Raw genomic sequence first — 20,180 nt, 5'->3', positions numbered from 1 at the left:
TCTTGTCTTCCTGGTTGCAAATAGTCAAACTCAAGCTATCTCTGTATGTAAGCTTTTAAGCGGACAGATATATTTATTCAAAGTCACATCCTTCTTACCTTGTGGTATGTCACTGAAGTTATTTATGTAGAGTTAGAGATTTTTCATACATCATAACATATATTGCGACGGCTTTCCTGTTCTCCTATATCCATAATTTTTTTTTTTTTTTTTTTGTTTATAATAATAAAAAAGTATATTTTTCATATCCCTGCGCTTATTATTCCACATTTGCCGCTATTTATTTATCGTATATCCTTTCGCGACAAAAACTTCTCATATTAGCGCGCAAAGTATATATATATATGCATGTCCTATTGCATAGCCTCATATGCCTGCCCTGTAGGTAAAAAGGCGAGTTCTCAAGAAATTCCTATCACTCCTTCCATTACCTCTTCATCATCTTTCCCTTTTTTCCTACATTCTCTCTGTATAAGTATTTTAGCTTCATCTGGGCAAAAATTTATCTATCAAATGTCCATCCTCCTTCCTTAAATACGATTTTTTTCGAATATACAAAAGTAATACAGCTGTGTTCCAACTAAATGGGAAATACGATATTTACCCTGCATCGCAAATCTAAGATACACTACACACGATATGTTTAAGGACCACCTCCGAACTAGGCATTTTAGATGCAGAACGGGACAGTTGCTAGCAAACTTGCACCAACAGCGTAGAAGTCTAGGCTGTATGTGTTCAAATGAACCAACCAAAAGTTGCGACTATATCAGAGCCACCTACGACTGAATCAGTTAAGAACGCGTTATAAAGGTCTGAGGAGGGAGCAATTGACTTAAAATATTCAAAGTGTCAGTTGAAACTATTGCAAGCGGACAGAATTAGAACTGGTTTCGTCTCTTTATGCGATAGTTCTGCGCTGGTACGGAACACGTGTGATTCTCTGCAATGTAGTTGCATAGTTCTGCTGGTATGGGAGGTGTCACGCCCCCTTTATCTTAATTTAAATTTCACTTAACCGATATTGTCATTTCATTCATAAGAAGCGATCTCTGACTTTTTGCACACAGCTCCACAACCACCTGGTCAGCACCGTTCATAAAAATAAACCAAACACCACCGACCATAATTAACTTACAGTTATTTCCTTTTCCTGTTGGGTAACCATTTATTTCTTTGCTGGGTACATATGAATGATGTCTGCATATATTTGTTGTTCTCCAAGCGGATATTATTAATATGACTTGCGAACAACAATAATAACAAATATAATATTTTTAAGGAAAACTAAGGACAATTTATAAAACCTCAAAAGTGTATTGGGGACTATTTATTTGTAACTCGTGTTTACTTTTGTTGGTTTTGGTGTTTATTGCACAATTTTTTTTTTTTTTTTTTTGAAAAACAAATTTTGTCTATTTTTCCATGCGAAAGTGCAATATTTGTTGGCGTCTGTGCAATGAAGCATGTGCCGCATGTAAGAATGTTTATCCAAGAACGAATGACTAAATTCTTCAGGTAGTCGTATATACTCATACATATGAATGCGCGTTCTTCACCATTAAAGTTGTTCGAAAGTTTAAAAATTGCTTGCCTTGCAAAGCGTTTCTTTAAAAGACAGTGATGGCGATGAAAATTAAGCTTTCCGCCGTACAAGCTTATAAAAAGAAAAAATTATATAAGGTGCGAAGAGATTTTATGGTGAAATTCTTCTCTTCCAATTTACGTCGTGCTCCTTTTAATTTTTCCTACAAATTGGCGTGACGGGACCTACTTGTTTTATGCTGACAACTACTTTCAAATTGTTCTAAAATTTTGATGTGGCTTTCCCCGGGGCGAGAACCCAGGATCTTCGGTGTGGTAGGCGGAACACGCTACCATCACACCACGCCGGCCAAGCTGTAAATTCTTGCAAATTCAATTCTACTACAGGGATCCTTAACCCTGAAAAGCCTAAAGTATTAAATTTGATACCAGTCATTTAAATAAAATTCCTGAGTTGCATTTTACTTGTTTTTGGCATTTGAACGCATGTCTGGCATCACTACATAATACCCTCTGAGCAAGAATTAAGAAATAAACGAAAATTTCGACTCTTGTTCAAATAACGGAACATTTTGTTTTCGCATCTAATTGCTCGAGTGACACATTTTTAGAAAAAGTTTAGAGGAATAAATCTTAAACGGTCTTAGATTTTCCAAAAAATAAAAATAACTGCGAGATAGGTCTATATCTTAGTTTTAATAAAATATAAATATGTTTGGCAAATGCATATATTCTTGCAAAAGATCTACCAATATCTTTGAGTATCAAATTTGATACTTCAGGCATTACATGCTAAATAAAATCGACTTGGCTATTTCTTTGCTAAGAATATATTACGCTTTTATTATCACAATCATGCATCTCCTTTCGTGGGTTCGTAGTTGAAAATAAGTTTTTTGATAACTGTTTAAGATATTTATATGATATAAGGCCAGAAGGGATCGAATCATTTTTGAGACAGCTAGAAAATGGTAAAATTTCGAAGGATGAGGCCAGTGAAAATGAAGAGATATCGATTACTATCCGAATCGGGAAGACGCCCAGTCGGATATTGAAGACGAAGAGGAGGATTGTGCAGAGGGTTCTGCCACAGATCCTGAATTAGATGCAGATTCATCTTTAAAGCTTCAACTTTCTAGTACACCCAAAGTAGAAAACATCGAGCAAAACTTAGAATGTTCCGAGAATAGTAACAGCTGTAAAACTCGAAATATAGTATGGAGGGTGTGACAAATGGAGGTTGTTCAAAACGCACTCCAGTTTGAAGGAAATTCGGAATATCCGCCTGAAATTCTTGATATGGAACGCCTTTCCAGTTTTTTTCATATTTTTTTGATGAGGAAATATTGAAATTTCTTGTGGATGACTCAAAAAAATACGCCTTTCAAAAGAAACCCTAATTTTACTGAGCTTGCCACTATCTAAGATATAAGGAATTTCCTTGGATTTCTTATTTACACCAGTGTTTATCATTATGCTAGTGTTAGTTCATACTGGTCAAACAAGGTAAAATTTGAGCCAATAGCCAATACATTGAGTCGAAAAAGATTTGATAAAATCAGACGAATTTCTCATCTCATATGAATGACGATACCAAACATTTGACTCCAGATCATCCTCAGCACGGCAGACTACATAAAATTACACCACTGATAGATCACTTGAACAAAAAATATATTAGTGTGCCACTTGACCATCGACTCTCTCTAGACGAACAGATGTGCGCCACAAAAATTAAGCATTTCATGAAGCAATATTTGCCCAATAAACCCCACAAGTGGGGATTCAAAATATATGTTTTATGCTCTCTCTCAGGATATGCATATAATTTTGAACTCTATTCTGGAGCTAAAAATATTGAACGTATACCTACCGAGCCTGACCTGGGAGCAGTGTCGAATGTAGTTGTTCGATTATTGTGTCCACTCCCAACACATGTGAGTTATATTGTATGCTTTGACAACTTTTATACAAATATTCCTTTGCGACAATTCTTAGGGAAGGAAAGAATTTATTGTCTTGGCACTGTGCAAAGAAAAAGACTTGGCAAATATTGCAAGTTGCCTGAGAAAAAAGAAATTATGAAGTCTAGCGTACCTAGAGGTACATGCCATGAAAATGTTGCCACTTTCAAAGGAACAGAGTTCTCGGCATAAAGTTGGAAAAACAACAAGCAAGTTCTACTGCTTTCCACGTATGTTGGTTCTGAACCAGCTGCGACTATAAAGCGGTATGACAAAAAGTTAAAAATGAATGTCCAAATACCATACCCAAGATAATAAAAGAGTACAATGCCCATATGGGAGGTGTTGATCTGATGGATAATTTTATCGGCCGATATCGTATCCGAATAAAATCAAGGAAATGGAATATGCCGGTGTTTTATCACCTGCTGGACATGACTGTAATAAATTCGTGGGTATTGTCTCAAAAGGATATTTTGAACCTTGCCGACTTTAGGACTGAGCTTGCCGACACTTTATAGCGGTATCAAAGTCGACCTGAAATAAAAGGGGAAGACGAAGCAGCAATAATCGTCAAGAAGAGTATCCAGGGCCATCTAAAAGACACCGATTCAAGAAATAAATGCAAATACAATAATTGTAAAAAGCTTAATTCCTGGATCTGTAAAAAATAAAAAATGAAGGGTTTATTTTATGCAATAACAAAAACAACCAAAGCTTTTCTTTGTTTCATGACAAAGACAACTAAAAGTTACTACCACAAATGTATGGCTTCTATGCCCAAAGTATCAAAAATGATACCTGCCTTATTTTGTTAAATAAATGCATGAAAACTAAAATTTGACTTTTTTATTACAAGGATATGTAAACAAATCTATTAATATTTTTTAAATTTAGTTTAGAAAATCAAGCTTCTAAGGGTTAAATGGGGAACCGCGTTAGGGAAGTCAGGATACTGAAAGATCACACTAAACGGATGAAATTAGCAAAGAACCTATCCATCTGAAACTTTCTGGGGTTATTAGAAATTTGTCATCAATGGTGAAATCCATGTCAAACCCATGGCTCACTGACTAGGTTCAATTAACCTGGTGAGAGTGTTGATTCGAACACGACAGTATGCGCGAGCCTCATTTAGTTCAAAATTTGTATTACATTCTTCGACAACCAGTGCAAAACGTCAAGCAAAGAAATAAACGAAAATGCTTACATTGCATTAACTACCACTTAATTTAGGAAGCCTAAGAAATTATATACTCCCATACAGGGGTTCATACGGATTCCCTGAAGCACGAACATCTTGGACTTGAGCACGCTAGTTATGTAACGACGGTATTCATATTCGCACTGTCCATTCTTATCATATGAAATGTAGAGTCTATCAGCGTAGTCTGTAGAGAAGACAATATATTTCCATCCCGACCATGCTAAGCAATTCCTATCATGGATTTCGCAAAACGCATATCTCAGCAACAGGCTAAGTACTGTGATACCCACCCACGCTACGCTTATAGAAGACCTCTTCGAAATATCGCTTTGCAAGTTAAAGGATATTACACTCAGCGTCAATATAAAGAAATATCAAGACGATGATCCCTTATTTAAAAGTTTTGAGAGTTGAGAATTTGGTCGGTGCTGTTAGAAACTTCGATTATTGTAATGTGCTTTTTCAGTATCTTAGACGAGACAAAAAGACACAATGGTCCCGAAAATATGTTAAAAGTATTCCAAATGAATATCGAAACACATTGGAAAGATTTTGACTGGAGTCCGCAAGACCAAACGATAATACAAAAATTCTTTAGGAATGAACCAGAAATTACGGAGCAACACCGAAATCATTACCGAAAGTATTTCCCGAGTAATTCCCAACTTATCCATAAATAATACGGAAATGATTCTAAAAGGTTCCCAATACGGTCGAGAATAAATCCCAAAGTAGTTTAAAAATGGTGCCGAAAGCAATCGCGAAGAAGTTTTAAACTAGTTCCTAAGTTGTATTTAATAACCATCAAATGGTATCCAGCTCATTTCGAAATATTTCCAAAGTAGTGTCAAGATGGCCCCGAAATAGTTTCGAAATAATCTCGCAAACAATCGAGAAAAAGTTCCAAAATGGTCGGAAATATTCTAAAATAAACTCCAAGTTGTTTCGAAAATATGAAATAGTCTCGTCAGCTATCCCGAAAACCATCGAAAATAATCTCGAAATTGTTTTAAAATAATTCCGGAACAGCAATAAAATATTCTCCATGGTAACGAAAAAGTCCCAAAGTAGCTCCGAATTGATCTCGATATAATCCGGGAACGGTCTCCATATTATTTCTAAAAAATTTAAAATTGTCCCGCAATAATCTCGAAATGGGCACGTCGTAGACGCGAAATCATACCTTGGGCACAGCGCACTGAAAAGGATCGAAATAATATCGGAATGAATCTTGAAATAGTCCCGTCGTAAATCCGAAATCAAACCTTGGGCACAGCGCACTGAAAAGGACCGAAATAATATCGGAATGAATCTCGAAATGGTCCCGTCGTAGACCTCGAAATCATATCTTGGGCATAGAGCGCTAAATTTTGGGTGTACTTAACATTCCACTTACAATAAATTTATAAGAAATACCTTTGTAAAAGTATCGGCTGATTTCTGGGTCTAAACTTTTTTGAAATTTTATAGGCTGTGTAATTGAAGAACACTTGAAAGATTTTCCGTTATTCCTTTGCCAAACTTTGTTTGGAAATAAACCGGTTTCGGCGTTATGTCATCTTAAGTTAAATTTTTCTACAACATAAAGTACCAAGCCGATATTGTGTGATCAGGATGCGTCCAGGTACCTTAATACCGCTATATGGGTACGTTTTGCAAGCTTCGAAGAACTTGTAAAGTATGTACCACAAAATTATGCATAATTTTATATCCATGTATGTGTTAGATCGTTTCTTTAATGTATCACGATCACCCTCCCTCGTGCGGATTATATATTCTTAATGTAATCTAGAGAGCTGCAAAACAATTTATTTGAGTCCAATTTTGGTTGCCACTACTGTATGCCACAAAAACCTACAGCCTAACGGAGTGTATGCAAGTCGTCTCCAATCACACACAAATCACATTACCATTTGATTCCCAGCACTTGTGAACTTTTTTCCGATTTATGCCACTCTTTGCTCGGAAGTGAGTATGTTTGTGTGTAAAAAGCTTCATTTTTTTACAATTCATATTTTTCAACATTACTCCCGCTTCCAAAGTCACTAACTACCGCATGCCAAGGATTACATGTGCAAGCTTAAGCACACATGCAAATTTGCTTTTTCCGTCTCAAACGGCTTCCAACTTCAACGTCGATTTTTCCAAGACATCATAAATTGTATCTACCATAACTGCAGTACAAAACTATGCCACCTTCACGCAAGCTCTAAAGCGGCTCACATGAAAGTTTAACCATGCCAAAACAGCAAATGTGTGATATTTGTTTATTTGGATTGACTTATTTTGCCTGTGTCGGCAAGGGTGCGGTATTGATGTTTTATTGCAAGGCTAACGTAACCTATAATCAGCCCCCGAGGCTTGCCGCTTGCATTTCAACATAAACACAGCTGTTTGCACCTTAACCAACGTGAACGACGACAGAAAAATACGAATAAATAAATGAGACCACAATTGAATTTATTTTTCGACTGCGAGTATATTTTTAACTGTTTTTTTTTTTCAAAAATAACTTAATTCATATGCAGTATGAGGTTTGAGCCTAAAAGCATGCAACAAGAATAAGTATGAGGTGGGTGCGCGAGAGAGAGAGAGAGGAATAATGGTGTAGAATTTAACGGCACATAGAGGCTCTACTAAAGTGGTGCCATGAAAAACAGTTAGTTTGTCAAATTAACTGCAAATGTGCTGTCAACTGTCGTTAGTAGCGGTTATGACAGTTTGTGGTTAAAAAACTTTTAGCGTAATGACTCTTTTTCATAGGTACAAGCTATTTACGTTCAAAATGAGGACATAAAGGATTTCGAGGAAACAGCAAAAAAGGAGTATTAAGGTGCTATACTACGTGGTAGCTTATCTCCTTAAAGCTCAACGTGCTTTCGAGTTTCGGGGTTGTTGATGGAGAAGCTTTCAGGCTTACTTTAAGTGAGCTATACGACACCCCCTCCCCTCTCCCAAAATGACGGTATACATTATTTAATGTCTTAGTTAGTTTTCTATCACACCCCACATCGTGTGAGATATTCCAGGGCTTTGTACTTGGGTCAAATGCGTTATGTACGCCATTGTTTTTTCCGAATGCCGATTTCATCAACTCTACCGAGTCATAGAAACAATGTAAGATACATATAAAGGACTTATTGGTCGGATCAAGTTCCTCTAAACTTTGGTTTCCGAGTTATCTAGTTTCTAGTATTTTCCAAGAGGACGGAGTTATTTTATAACATAGGCCCTGGTTTTTGATAGAGTTTTTCAGTTTGGTCATTAAAACAAACTTCTGGTAACACGACGGACTCATTCAGTCTATGTGAGGTCCTCATGAACCGGTCCGTTCAACCTAACCTAACCTTGAGCACGACTCTTTGTTTCGACGAAATAGCCAAGGGAATGGAGTATTGGGCTCAAGAAAGAAATTAAATTCGTACTCAGCTTTAAAAGAAGCTCTAAAAAAAACTCGTGGAAGAAGCCAAAGCGCGAATTAATTCGAAGATCCTCCAAGCTTTTACTTCCTAACGCTGCAGACACAGTTTGAGGTGTTAATCAGTTCTCTTACCAACGATGCCGACCAAATTTATGATGGAATCCCATCTTTTATCTCGAGAAAAATATGTAATGCGAAACTCCTCCAAACTTTTAGTCGTCTCAAAGTCCTTACAGCTCTATCAAAATGTATTATGGAAATAAAAATACTTTGATTTTTGGGTTTTCATGAAAGGCCTTTAACAGCCGTTTAAATTTGGATTGCGAGCCTCAGCATAGCTTGAAGTCTCACTCAAAGCCTGTTATGATGTTCATCATAATCATTGGCGTTTAACCGCCTAAGCGATTTTGGCCATTTTGTAACAAGTCACGACAGCTATCCCAGTTTCGAGATAGCTGACGCTGATTGGACGAAACAGATTAGGTCAAGTCTTCCTCCACCTCCCAACACAGTGTAGGATCTACCCATGCATTGCTTCCAAATACGGATGTCGATAGAATTACTTTCTTACACGCTTAACATGACCAAGCCAGCGAAGCTTTTAGACTTTTATTCGTTGCACTTTCTTCACATCTGCTTAATTCTTATATATCTCGTCATTAGACCTCCTTGAAACTCGCCCTTGGCATCACGTACAACACCATTTTCTCTTCAATATTCCGAGGACCATCTCATCTTCGCTCGACATCGTCCAATAATGGTGATGAAATGAAATGACAAGCGACTTGTAGAATGTGATTTTTGTTCTTCGAGAGAGGAGTTTCAATTATGTTGTTGTTGAAGCAATAAGGACACTCCCCAGAGCCTCGGCTATTAATGAAACAGGATTCGCCACGGGTAGGTGAGGTTGACAATTGGGTTGGAGAAGCTATATATTGCGCTGGCAACCCCTTGAGTGGGTTGCGTTACACAACCTTGAAATCAATTTGGTATTTTAGTCGCCTCTTACGACAGGCATACCTACCGCGGGTATATTCTAAGCCCCCTAACCCCCTGGGGCGACTTTCAATTATCTACGGTTACGATGCTCAAAGACCATTAATGAAGACCAAAACATTTTCTAGTGTTCACGCGAAAATCCTCGGCTACAAGCATTTTACTTTTTCTTTCACTATGAACGGAGATTCAATCCGCATAGACAGCATATGAATAGCTCATAACCGCCTGCTTCCTATTCGCAACAGAAGTAGAGACTCTCTTATCTACTTTAAATTGTAGTATTCTTTAACTTTCTTGTCTAACATTTTAAACAATATTTTCTTTTTATTTTCTTCTATTTGCAGTGTTCGGCTTGGATTCACCACTTGGTCTATTTCCGCCCGGCATTGATCCAGGTAAACTGTACAATCCGCTAATGGAAATGTCGGATCCACGTGGCATGCCCAATGATCATCCGCCGCCCTTTCTAAAAGGCAAAAAGAGTAAGTCAAATAAATACGTTACATTGTTTTAATTTTAATTTTATGATAAGTAAAAGTTACTCATTAACCTCGCAATTGAACCTGAAATTTGACGCACTGCTAAGCAATTGTTACGCTTCAAGTAGCTTTCGAAAAAAATATAAAAAGTCTGGAGAAGGTTTATCTAACTTTTCGCGTCTAACAAATAGAAATAAAAATCACCTTTTGATCATGGCAAAGTTCACAAAAACAAACAATTCAAAACAGTTGATTTTTCACACTCGAATAGCGCCTGCAACGTGGCTGCCCTTTTGCCACTGCATGTTTACACACTTTGCGCATGCGCACCTATTTTACTGGCACTCATGCCATGCTCGTATTACATATTTCTGCGCACGTACTCAATTGGTGCGCTACCGTTGCGCGTTGATCGATCGTAGCACCTGAAGTTAGGGACAATCATATTGCATTCTCCCTACGAGTGCTACCACTTTAAAGTTTTCAATTGCTTTTTCTATTTAAATGTTTTGCGAATATCTTGTTTTTGTTTTTTCTATTAAATCAGACCATTGATCGTTACTTGACCATTGTTTGCTGATCGATTTATGTTTAATTGGGGTATTGATTGCACTTTCAATAGAGTAAATAAGTCGACTTTTAGTTAAAATTGTCTAATTAAAAAAACAGTTAAGAGAAAGGTTATGGACACTAAAGTTTATTATAAAATGCTTCCGCGCAGCTTTCATTTTACTGCAGAAAATTTGTGTAACACACGCTTTAATTGATGACAGTTTTAGAAAAGAGTAGCAATGGGTAAAGATAATTGCCTTTTTATATTCGACTTGTACAACGTAAAATCTCTTCATAATACGAAAGTAAAAACTATACAAAGCTTTCACACAAAATTGTAATTGGTAAGTTGAAATAGCCAAATACAATTTTGAATTCAAGTTAGTTTATTCATGCCAAAGTTTTTATAATTAATCTTAATATATAAAAAACGCGTGTCACAACATTTTTGGGCGCGATGGACTCCTAAACTACTGAACCGATTTTGAATTTGTTTTGCACCCCGTGTGTAGTTTGATCTAACTTGAGAGATAGGATAGCTTATATCTCAGTTTATAGTCGCAATATTAGTTATTGCAATTTTTTTTATTTTTTTATACGTAATAATAAAATGTTACGTATACGCAGTGGCTTGGTGTTTAATTAAACAACCTGCTTATCAATAAAAAATATTATAGCGAATGATATCAAGTATAGCACATCACCACGCCCGCCGAGAGGGTGGGGGGATTTCTGAGGGAGCCCGCGATTTAGAGGTACTATGACATTTTTTTAAATTTAGGAGAGTCTTTAGTTGTGTAGAGGGTAATTTTCATACCCCTGGGTGACTAGGGTCTCGAGATATAGGCCAAAACGTGGGCCAGTGAATGCCTAGGCAGCGTTAGAGTCAGACGGAAAAGCTTATTAAAATGTATGCAGATAGGCCAAATTTATGGCAGGACAACGTCTGCCGGGTCTTCCAGTATAACATAAATTAATATAATAACATTAAAAGCTACATCAAGTTTTCACTCAAAATTTCGAGCAATTGATTACAGTTTATAAAGTGATTAGCAAGGAGTACATTTTAAATCGAATTAATTCCGTCCTGGGTTCAAGTCCGGAAAAAACAACATCGCAAATTTATAAAAAGTTTTTTGAATTAGAAAAAGTTTTCCAAGCAAAATTCAAAAGCAGTATGACACGAATCTGTAGAAAAGCTCCTCCTCCGAGGTAAATCGCGCCTAGCTTTTCTTTAAAAGCTTTCTCACATCAAAGCCTACTTTTCCTTTGATGGAGGATGCCTCGGATTTTTGTTGAATGTGAACGCCATGCTGATAGAGATGGATGGACACATATTTGCATACGGCAGAAATTTATCTTACTGCGTTTTCATTGTCCTTAGAGCAGTTAACATCCATGTTGAGGAAATCCTAAGTGCTACCTCGTCTTTTAAATGACTTTCAGTTCATAGGTGGGTTCAAGGATCGCTTAATTTTGTGTCGAAAACTTCAAAGTTACTTCAGATATTAATCAGAATCAAATAGATACTCTTCATTCGATAAGGACCCTAAAGTCCCAATGCATTGATTACCCGAGGTAGTGAAAAAAGTCGTGGACCGTTACGAGTGCTTTCAGAAATATAGGGAAATTGGAATATTAAGGAGAAGTCAATGAAAAAACTTCTGTAAAAACATTGAATGCTCTAGCTAAACAGCAATTATTAAGGAAACCCTCAACAAGGGGCGAAATAGCTCTGGGCAGGGGCAGAAAATAATAATTTTTTTTTCGGTCAAAAATTAGGTCAAAAAATTGTCCTAGGTGAGAATGTTTGAGTTCTCAGGTATCCCTATAGCAATATTATGTCGAATCATGCATCCTTTTTATTTTTCGAACTTTTTCCATAAAAGTCCACATATAAAAGTAAAATCTGTATTTTTATTTTTCGAGTCCGATACAACTTTTAAAAATAAAAGTACGAAAATAAAAGTTAAATCCGGACTTTTATTTTTTTAGACCAAAATAAAAGTCCGACTTGATAACAAAGAAACGGCTTATCCGAATTAAACAAACAATTTTTTTATTTCGGATGAGCCGTTTCTTTGTTATTAAGCCGGACTTTAATTTTGGCCTTAAAAATAATTTTTATTTCCGGACTTTTATTTTTAAAAGTTCGAGTTTAACTAGTTCTATCGGACTCAGGTAATAAAAACCCGAAAATAATTTTTATCTTGATCCAAATATATTAAAAGTCCAAAATTAGTAGTTTTGCAAGGAATTATATTATAAAAGGAATAACATTTTCCGCCCCTGGTTCTGGGACAAATTAGGAAAGATTAAAGATTCCCTATAATATACAGCAGTGAAGGGACCCTTAAGATGATGCGGAGGAGATGGTAGGCGGTACTTGCAGTCAATTATCCGAGCGCCTCGTGCTAGGTGAGAATCGAACGAGTGGTAAAAACTTTTTCCAGATTTAAATCGCCGGGTGCGATTAGAATATTCACTGCTATGCTACAAATGTCGAGGAAAGTGATAATAGAATGGCACAGGATAATCTTTCAATGGCTGCGTAGGATTGAATCATGTGGCGCGCTCTTAGAGAATGGCTACTGCCTTTTCTTTGCAAAGTAGGGAAAGATTCGTAAAGCCGAGTATGATCGAAACGCATATACCAACTGCAAGTCGGTAGACACCGCAATGGTTGGGAAAATTATAAGCAAGGATAAAATAATATAACGCCTGCTGTGGACGTTGGTCATTAATCAACTGCTTATACGATTCGACGAGGCACCCGCCAAACTCACGGTGTACACACATGTGGGGTTAGTTATCATAACTGGCAAATGGTAGCCAATAAGGGCGCATTCGAGTATACATGCCTAGACCTAGTCCTGTATTGGAAAAGGCCTAAGCCAGGATGGATAACCGTGAGAAGACACACATTACAAAATAACTGGGAGTATATCCAGACAGCAAGATTTCGTGGAAGCTCAATATGGACGAGGGAATGTAGAAAGTCTTCAAATAATGGAACAGCATGCTGTAGTTTACGCGGAGGTTATTGTCCTTCCTGTTACATTAAGCGTACCGACTAAAAATTTAGTTTACCCAGTTCGTTAGATCTACAGAAAATATTCGACTACGTTGACAATTTGATGGTCTCTGCGTATTGTATTGTCTGACTTATATTTTAATATAGGACATTTTCGAATCGACATTCAAACTAGTGTGAACTTCCACTAAGCCGATGGTATATTCGTCATCATCATTGATTTGAACTTAACCGCCTAAGCTGTCCCTGTTTCGCAATAACTGACGCCAAGTGGGAGCATCAAGGGAGTTCAAGTCCTCCACCATCTGCTTCCTTCGACTCAGTGGAAATCATTTTATTTCTAAGCTGACATGGTTCTTAAGCCGACGATATATTTTTCTTATCCTTTTCCTTAAAAATAAGCGGTTCTACAAAAAATAAGGCCCATCAGATGGCGTTGGAGTATTCCCATAGATAAATACTCTACCCAGTAGAATTTTAACATTACACTCAAGTTCAAGGTAGATCAAAGTTGGCTTATGCAAGGGAGTGTGGCAGCTCCTATTTTTGTTGTTGTACTAACGATAAAGACACTTCCCGAAGGTTTTGGGGAGTGTTATCGATGTTGATGATCATTTGCCCGATATAGATCCGGTACGTTCCGGTAACAAAGCACCATTAAGGTACTAGCCCGACCATCTCGGGAATGATTGATATCACCACATTGAACCTTCTAGGTCATACTCCTAGAGTCATGAGGAAGTAGCCAGAGGCTCGTCTGCTAAATATGTGTATGATGCATTTATATTTGTACAGGATTCCCCTCACGTAGACGAGGTTAACAATTGGGTTGCGAAAGCTCTGAAGCTATAAAGTTTTGTATTGCGCTTATAAACCTCTCGAATCCCTATGCACATCAAAGACACTTGTCATTGATAAGAACAGATAACAAAATAGTAAAACCCTACGCAAGCAGGTCATTATTAGGCCGAGGGACGCGGTTACGTGCTCTTTATCTAAACCTGCCATGTAAATTTCATATTACAGTTTCTTAGTTCGAAGTTGAGATATCAAAACTTAAATGAGCTTGTCAGAAACTCCTTGATTTGACTTAGCAAAGAAGTTTTAAATAAATTAATGCAAAGCGCCAGGCTCAAATCATACTTAATTGCTTGTGAAGTGTGTAAATGTTTTAATTCATAAAAAAAGCGGCGATGCATTTCTAGCGCGGCTTCGCTTCACTTCAAAGCTGTCAATCATATGACTAGGCAACTTTTTTTCTTTCAAAACTAATAACTAAATGATTATTTGTTTTTAGCTTATTTATACATATGTATCATGCCTTGTTTGAAGTGTTAGCTTTTGTTGTTGTTTGATACATTTTATGTGTTTCAATTGTTGTAATTGGTTTTCATGCATAATTCAAGCAAAGGTTTTTTTATTGCGTAAATTTGTTTAGTTTTCTTTTTTGTTTTCTTTTTTTTTTCTTTTTTTTGTTCAATTTTTGTATTTTCTGCTTCCTTTGTTGCTGTTGTTATTGATCTTGTTTATGGATAAATGTTAAAGGTGCATAACCAAACAATGAGACGGTTATTATTATTCGAAGCGATTGAGATACATATTTACGTGCTTATTTGCATATAAATACAGCAGCGAACAGAAAAATAGCAGTAGTAACTTTTAGCAAATTTCGTCAAATAAATCCTTTCTTTGAATTTTCCATATTTTAAGAAAACAAGTAGATAGATTTTGTAACTGAAACTATGCTCAGTAATCTCAAAACCGTTTTCGAAAATTTTGTTCGAAATTTTCGAACTTTGGAGTTTTATGGTTTCTTTGCATGTACTAACAAAATGTGTTCGAAATTTTTTTTTTCGAGAATTTCAAACTTTTTATTTGGCGGTTTCTGAAAAGTCCAAGTTATAGGAGTCTAAAAATACGCACTGATATTTCCAGGGCTGTTCAAAAATGTTTATAAATTATATGTACACTGAAACTTTTTTAAATTAAAAAATTTATTTTAAATGTTCGACAAATTTTGATGGTCCCTCAATGAATGAATTTTGAATAAAATTTTTTTTCAGTGGTGGAAAATTTTGAAAAATTTTTTATTGTCAATTTGTTAGTGTAAATTTGAATACCATACCCAAGTGTCTTGGCGTCATATTTCTTTGTACTTTCATATGAAATTCAGGCCCTTTCTCATGAATCGAATTTATATGTAAGGGCTATGGGGGTGCTGTGAAATTTTTTTATTATATTCAAAGTGTAAATTTTTATCTGTGCCTATTCTTCAGGGCAAAAGAAAAACAATAGTGGTACAAGTATATAGGAGTTAAGAAGCTCTGGATATTTCATATATGTATATAAAAAAAATGTTCACAGTTTGTATGAAGAAAAATCTAAAACACACTACGGAAAAAAAATTTTCAAAAATCAATGCGAATTTTGAGATACGTGTAACCTGTACTTTGTAAGACTTAAACTGATTGGGCTACAAAGCTACATATTCCAAAAAATTGAGAAAACTCGAAGCAAAAGTAAGAAGTTTTTTGAAAAATTTGCACGAATTTTCGAATTTTGTCGAAAATATTTTTGAGAACGCTTTGCATAGTTTCAGTTAAAAATTTATTAAAATTTTTTCTTAAATAATCGAGAATAAAAAAAAAGAAAAGAATTTAATTGACGAAATTTGATTAAACAAATTTTCCACTGCTATTTTCCTACTCGCTGCTGTATATAAATAGGAAATATATTGAGTCGTAATGCGGTTGATATGCAGAAAAAACTCATTAACTATTTGAGGTTTTTTCTTGAATATTGGTCATATATCTTAACCTGTACCTACACATTTTCCCATTTACCATCAAGAAATCACACGTCTTGCTTTTACGCTCTCGCCCTTCATGTAACTAATTTAGTGCAATAAATGCAAAAGATTGTGCGCAATAATTGAAAAATTGCTCACTTTTTATGGCAAATGATTGGTTCATTTGACTACAATAAAATCAATGCACGCATTAACACTATCGAAACATACATATACATATGTCTGTGTGTGTATGCAGTGCATATGCACTTTTTATGATTCACCTGATATGCCTTGGCGCGCATGCGCATTGAGCTGAACGATACAGGAAAACCACAAAATTGAATTTACCGCCTCATGTGATATAGCACGGATGTTAGCGACAATGACGCTTATAATGACAAGGCGATTGAACAAAACAATAAAAAACAAAACGGTTATTGAAAATGAATTTGTGTGAGAAACTAATATTAGGCTTAAAGTTGAACCTCATTGTAAAAGCTCTGTTTCTATTCCTTTTAATACGTTATTGTTGTTGTTGTAAGATCCGACTCTTTTGACCAGAAATGCATCTGGATTGATCAGCTCCTTAGTCCCAACTGCGGTAATTGGCATTCGGCAATCGGAAAGGTTTCGTGAAAGCTTCCTGCGAAAGCTTAGAACTGTATCCTTAAAACCATTTCACGTTTAATTTCTTTCTCTATGAATATCTTATTGCAACAAAATTGCTGTCATATTCGGTTTAAATACCAAAAACAGTTTCTTCAATTAATTGCATCAGCTGTGAAGCAAACTCTACGCAGAGACCAAACAAACAAATATGCCCCCATAAATATGCAAAGTATTTTTACTGTTTTATTATAAACAAGCTAACCCGGAAGAGTTTGTTCTGCCCGAACTTTGACTTTCATGTATTTCACATTTTCTCCTCTTTCCCTATCTTTTTTGAACCACCGCTCTCAGCAACCAACAACTCTGGTTGATAATGTTGGCAAAATAGCCACAGTCCGGGTGCCAGTTGGGTTCGTGATGAAGGATATAAGCGTATCCATTACCGGCACTCCGGAATCCGACCGGATTTGAGCTCATTCCTTACAGGAGACACTATTGTGCGGATTCAATACTCATACTGCCTGCATTAGAGCTATGGAAGAACTTTACTTTTTTTTAGATAGTCAGGATGCTTTCGAATACTTATCTCTGTCAACGAGAGGTCGAAGACTGTCCATACCCACCACTCATATTGCCTCAAAGGAGGAAGGGACAAGGAAGTTGAAAGGGACAGGATTCCGCTGATCGTGCTAACTGATCAACCTCCACTGCACTGGAGGGCTGGGGGTATTATAAGGAGCTTGCTGTTAGCCGAAAATTTGGACGACCACTGCAACGTCTTTCAGGCTCTAAAGTATGCTCTAGCCGGGATGCTATCCGCTATTAAAGCTGCTAGCACATTTAACATTTTTTTAGTTATCAGTTGCCTATTAGAACACTAAGCTTAGCCGCTTTGAGGTTGAGAGCTTTCAGGGATTGCTAGATCTCACTTGCGCTAGCATATACTCGTATAAGTAATCTGGGTGGCAGTTCATAAAGATAAATGGCAGGCACTGGGAAACTTAATGTGCATATCGGCCACTAAGAACTTTGAGATTATGCTGACCACTTGCTCTTTACTTCCGGATATAGGTGGAGGTCCTGGTCTCGCACTGGGCCGAACAAAGCAACATCAAGTACTACAAAATAAGTTTTTCAACTAAAAAAAAGTGTTCCTAGGCGTATCTGCCCTCGACAGGGGTTTGACAAACACTCCGAGTGTATTTCTGCCATGAAAAGCTTCTCAGTGAAAATTTGTCTGCCTTGCTGCTGCCATTCCAAGTCGGTACAAAAATCAGTATAACGCAAATTGGTAGAAAAGGTCGGCCTAAATCTGCTCGTGGATAGATCGCTCCAAGTATTTATTTGTTTCGCGAGTACGAGGCCTATACATCTAACAGGGTATTCGATGCGCCAGAGGAAGCTACAAGATCTATGTCTGCCTTATTTATAATTTTAACATTATCGCGCAATGATTCGCTGGAAACCAGTACTACCGTTAGAGTATGTGGTAACCCAAGGGAGCAAAAAAACTTGTCCAAGTGATTGGTCCTCTAACTGGGCAGCTACCAACCAGTTTAACAAAACCCTCTCCTTCGCCCACTTGTCTATCACCATCTCTAGCACTATTTTCCTTATCATTTATTCTTTTTTTTTTGTTCCGCTCTCCTTCTGCCCTACCCTCTCTCATTCCTACTCCCACTCTCGATCCTACTTCGATTTTTCGACTGACTTAAGCTGTTTTTATACCTTTCATAAACATGAAATGGTATATTAACTTTGGTCCGATGTTTGCAACGTTGAGAAATATAGAAGATAGACTCACCATTAGGTATATCGAATTGATCAGGGCGACGAAATGAGTTGATATAGCCGTGTCCGCCTGTCCGTCCGTCCGTCTGTCCGTCCGTCTGTCAGTCTGTCTGTTTGAACGCAAACCAGTCCCTCAAATTTTGAGATATCTCAATGAAATTTGACACAAGGATGTATTTCTGTATTATATTCGACATTTGTCGGATCCGGTAGGAGCGGACCACTATAACATATATCTCCCATACAACCGATCTCGTTCAGATAAGACGATTTGGTCATTCCTGCCGCAATTCAGAAAGTATAAACGTGAAACTCGGTGATATATATTCCAATGTATCATAGAAGATATCCTGAAAAAATCATTTTGATCGGAGCTATATATAGTATATATCCAACACAACCGTTCGTTCAGATAGAAAGATTTTTGGCATTTTCTCCCTTAATTTCCAATATAAAAACGTTAAACTTAGTGATATTTATTCTAACATATCATAGAAGATTTCCTGCAAAAATCACTTTTATCGGAGCTATATGTATATAGTATATATCTACTAGGCCGGGTCGATTTGTGGGGAGGCAAAAAAATCGCCCATTGCTCTGTAAAAATCATATTCTAGGGATCAAAGTAAGAAACTTTGCCGAAGGAACCATACCTCTAAAACGAATTCTGATGTCCCCCCCCCCCCCCTTTGGGTAGTAGGGGCAAATTTTGAAAAATCCCACTTTGAAATGCCTATGTTTTTTATACTCAGTTGAGCAGAGCTCACAGAGTATATTAAGTTTGATTGGATAACGGTTGGTTGTACATATATAAAGGAATCGAGATAGATATAGACTTCCATATATCAAAATAATCAGGATCGAAAAAAAATTTGATTGAGCCATGTCCGTCCGTCCGTCCGTCCGCCCGTTAACACGATAACTTGAGTAAATTTTGAGGTATCTTGATGAAATTTGGTATGTAGGTTCCTGAGCACTCATCTCAGATCGCTATTTAAAATGAACGATATCGGACTATAACCACGCCCACTTTTTCGATATCGAAAATTTCGAAAAACCGAAAAAGTGCGATAACTCATTACAAAAGACAGATAAAGCGACGAAACTTGGTAGATGGGTTGACGCTATGACGCAGAATAGAAAATTAGTAAGATTTTGGACAATGGGCGTGGCCCGCCCACTTTTACAAGAAGGTAATTTAAAAGTTTTGCAAGCTGTAATTTGGCAGTCGTTGAAGATATCATGATGAAATTTGGCAGGAACGTTACTACTATTACTCTATATGTGCTAAATAAAAATTAGCAAAATTGGATTAAGAACACGCCCGCTTTTTAAAAAAAAAATTTTTTAAATTCAAATTTTAACAAAAAATTTAATATCTTTACTGTATATAAGTAAATTAAGTCAAAATTCAACTCCAGTAATGATATGATGCAACAAAATACAAAAATAAAAGAAAATTTCAAAATGGGCGTGGCTCCGCCCATTTTCATTTAGTTTGTCTAGAATACTTTTATTGCCATAAGTCGAACAAAAATTTACCAATCCTTCTCAAATTTGGTAGGAGCATAGATTCTATGACGGTAACTGTTCTCTGTGAAAATGGGCGAAATCGGTGGAAGCCACGCCCAGTTTTTATACACAGTCCACCGTCTGTCCTTCCGCTCGGCCATTAACACAATAACTTGAGCAAAATCCGATATATCTTTACTAAACTTAGCCCATGTACTTACCTGAGCTCACTTTTTCTTGGTATAAAAAATGGGCGAAATCTGGCCATAACCACGC

General features: G+C 36.7%; 1 protein-coding gene across 1 annotated transcript in view; it reads left to right on the top strand.

Annotated features, from left to right (window-relative positions):
• Positions 1-20,180, top strand: part of lov (jim lovell) — a 56,468-nt gene that overhangs the window by 22,315 nt on the left and 13,973 nt on the right. Inside the window, exon 2 of the mRNA XM_067777448.1 lies at positions 9,481-9,618. Within this exon, the coding sequence (XP_067633549.1) occupies positions 9,481-9,618 (138 nt within the window). The remainder of the gene's footprint in view (positions 1-9,480; positions 9,619-20,180) is intronic.

This window comes from Eurosta solidaginis, chromosome 3 (genome assembly GCF_040869045.1).
Source record: "Eurosta solidaginis isolate ZX-2024a chromosome 3, ASM4086904v1, whole genome shotgun sequence".
In the NCBI taxonomy this organism is placed as follows: domain Eukaryota; kingdom Metazoa; phylum Arthropoda; class Insecta; order Diptera; family Tephritidae; genus Eurosta; species Eurosta solidaginis.
The sequence above is the reverse complement of the archived record's forward strand: the minus strand, read 5'-3'. Positions and strand labels throughout refer to the sequence as shown.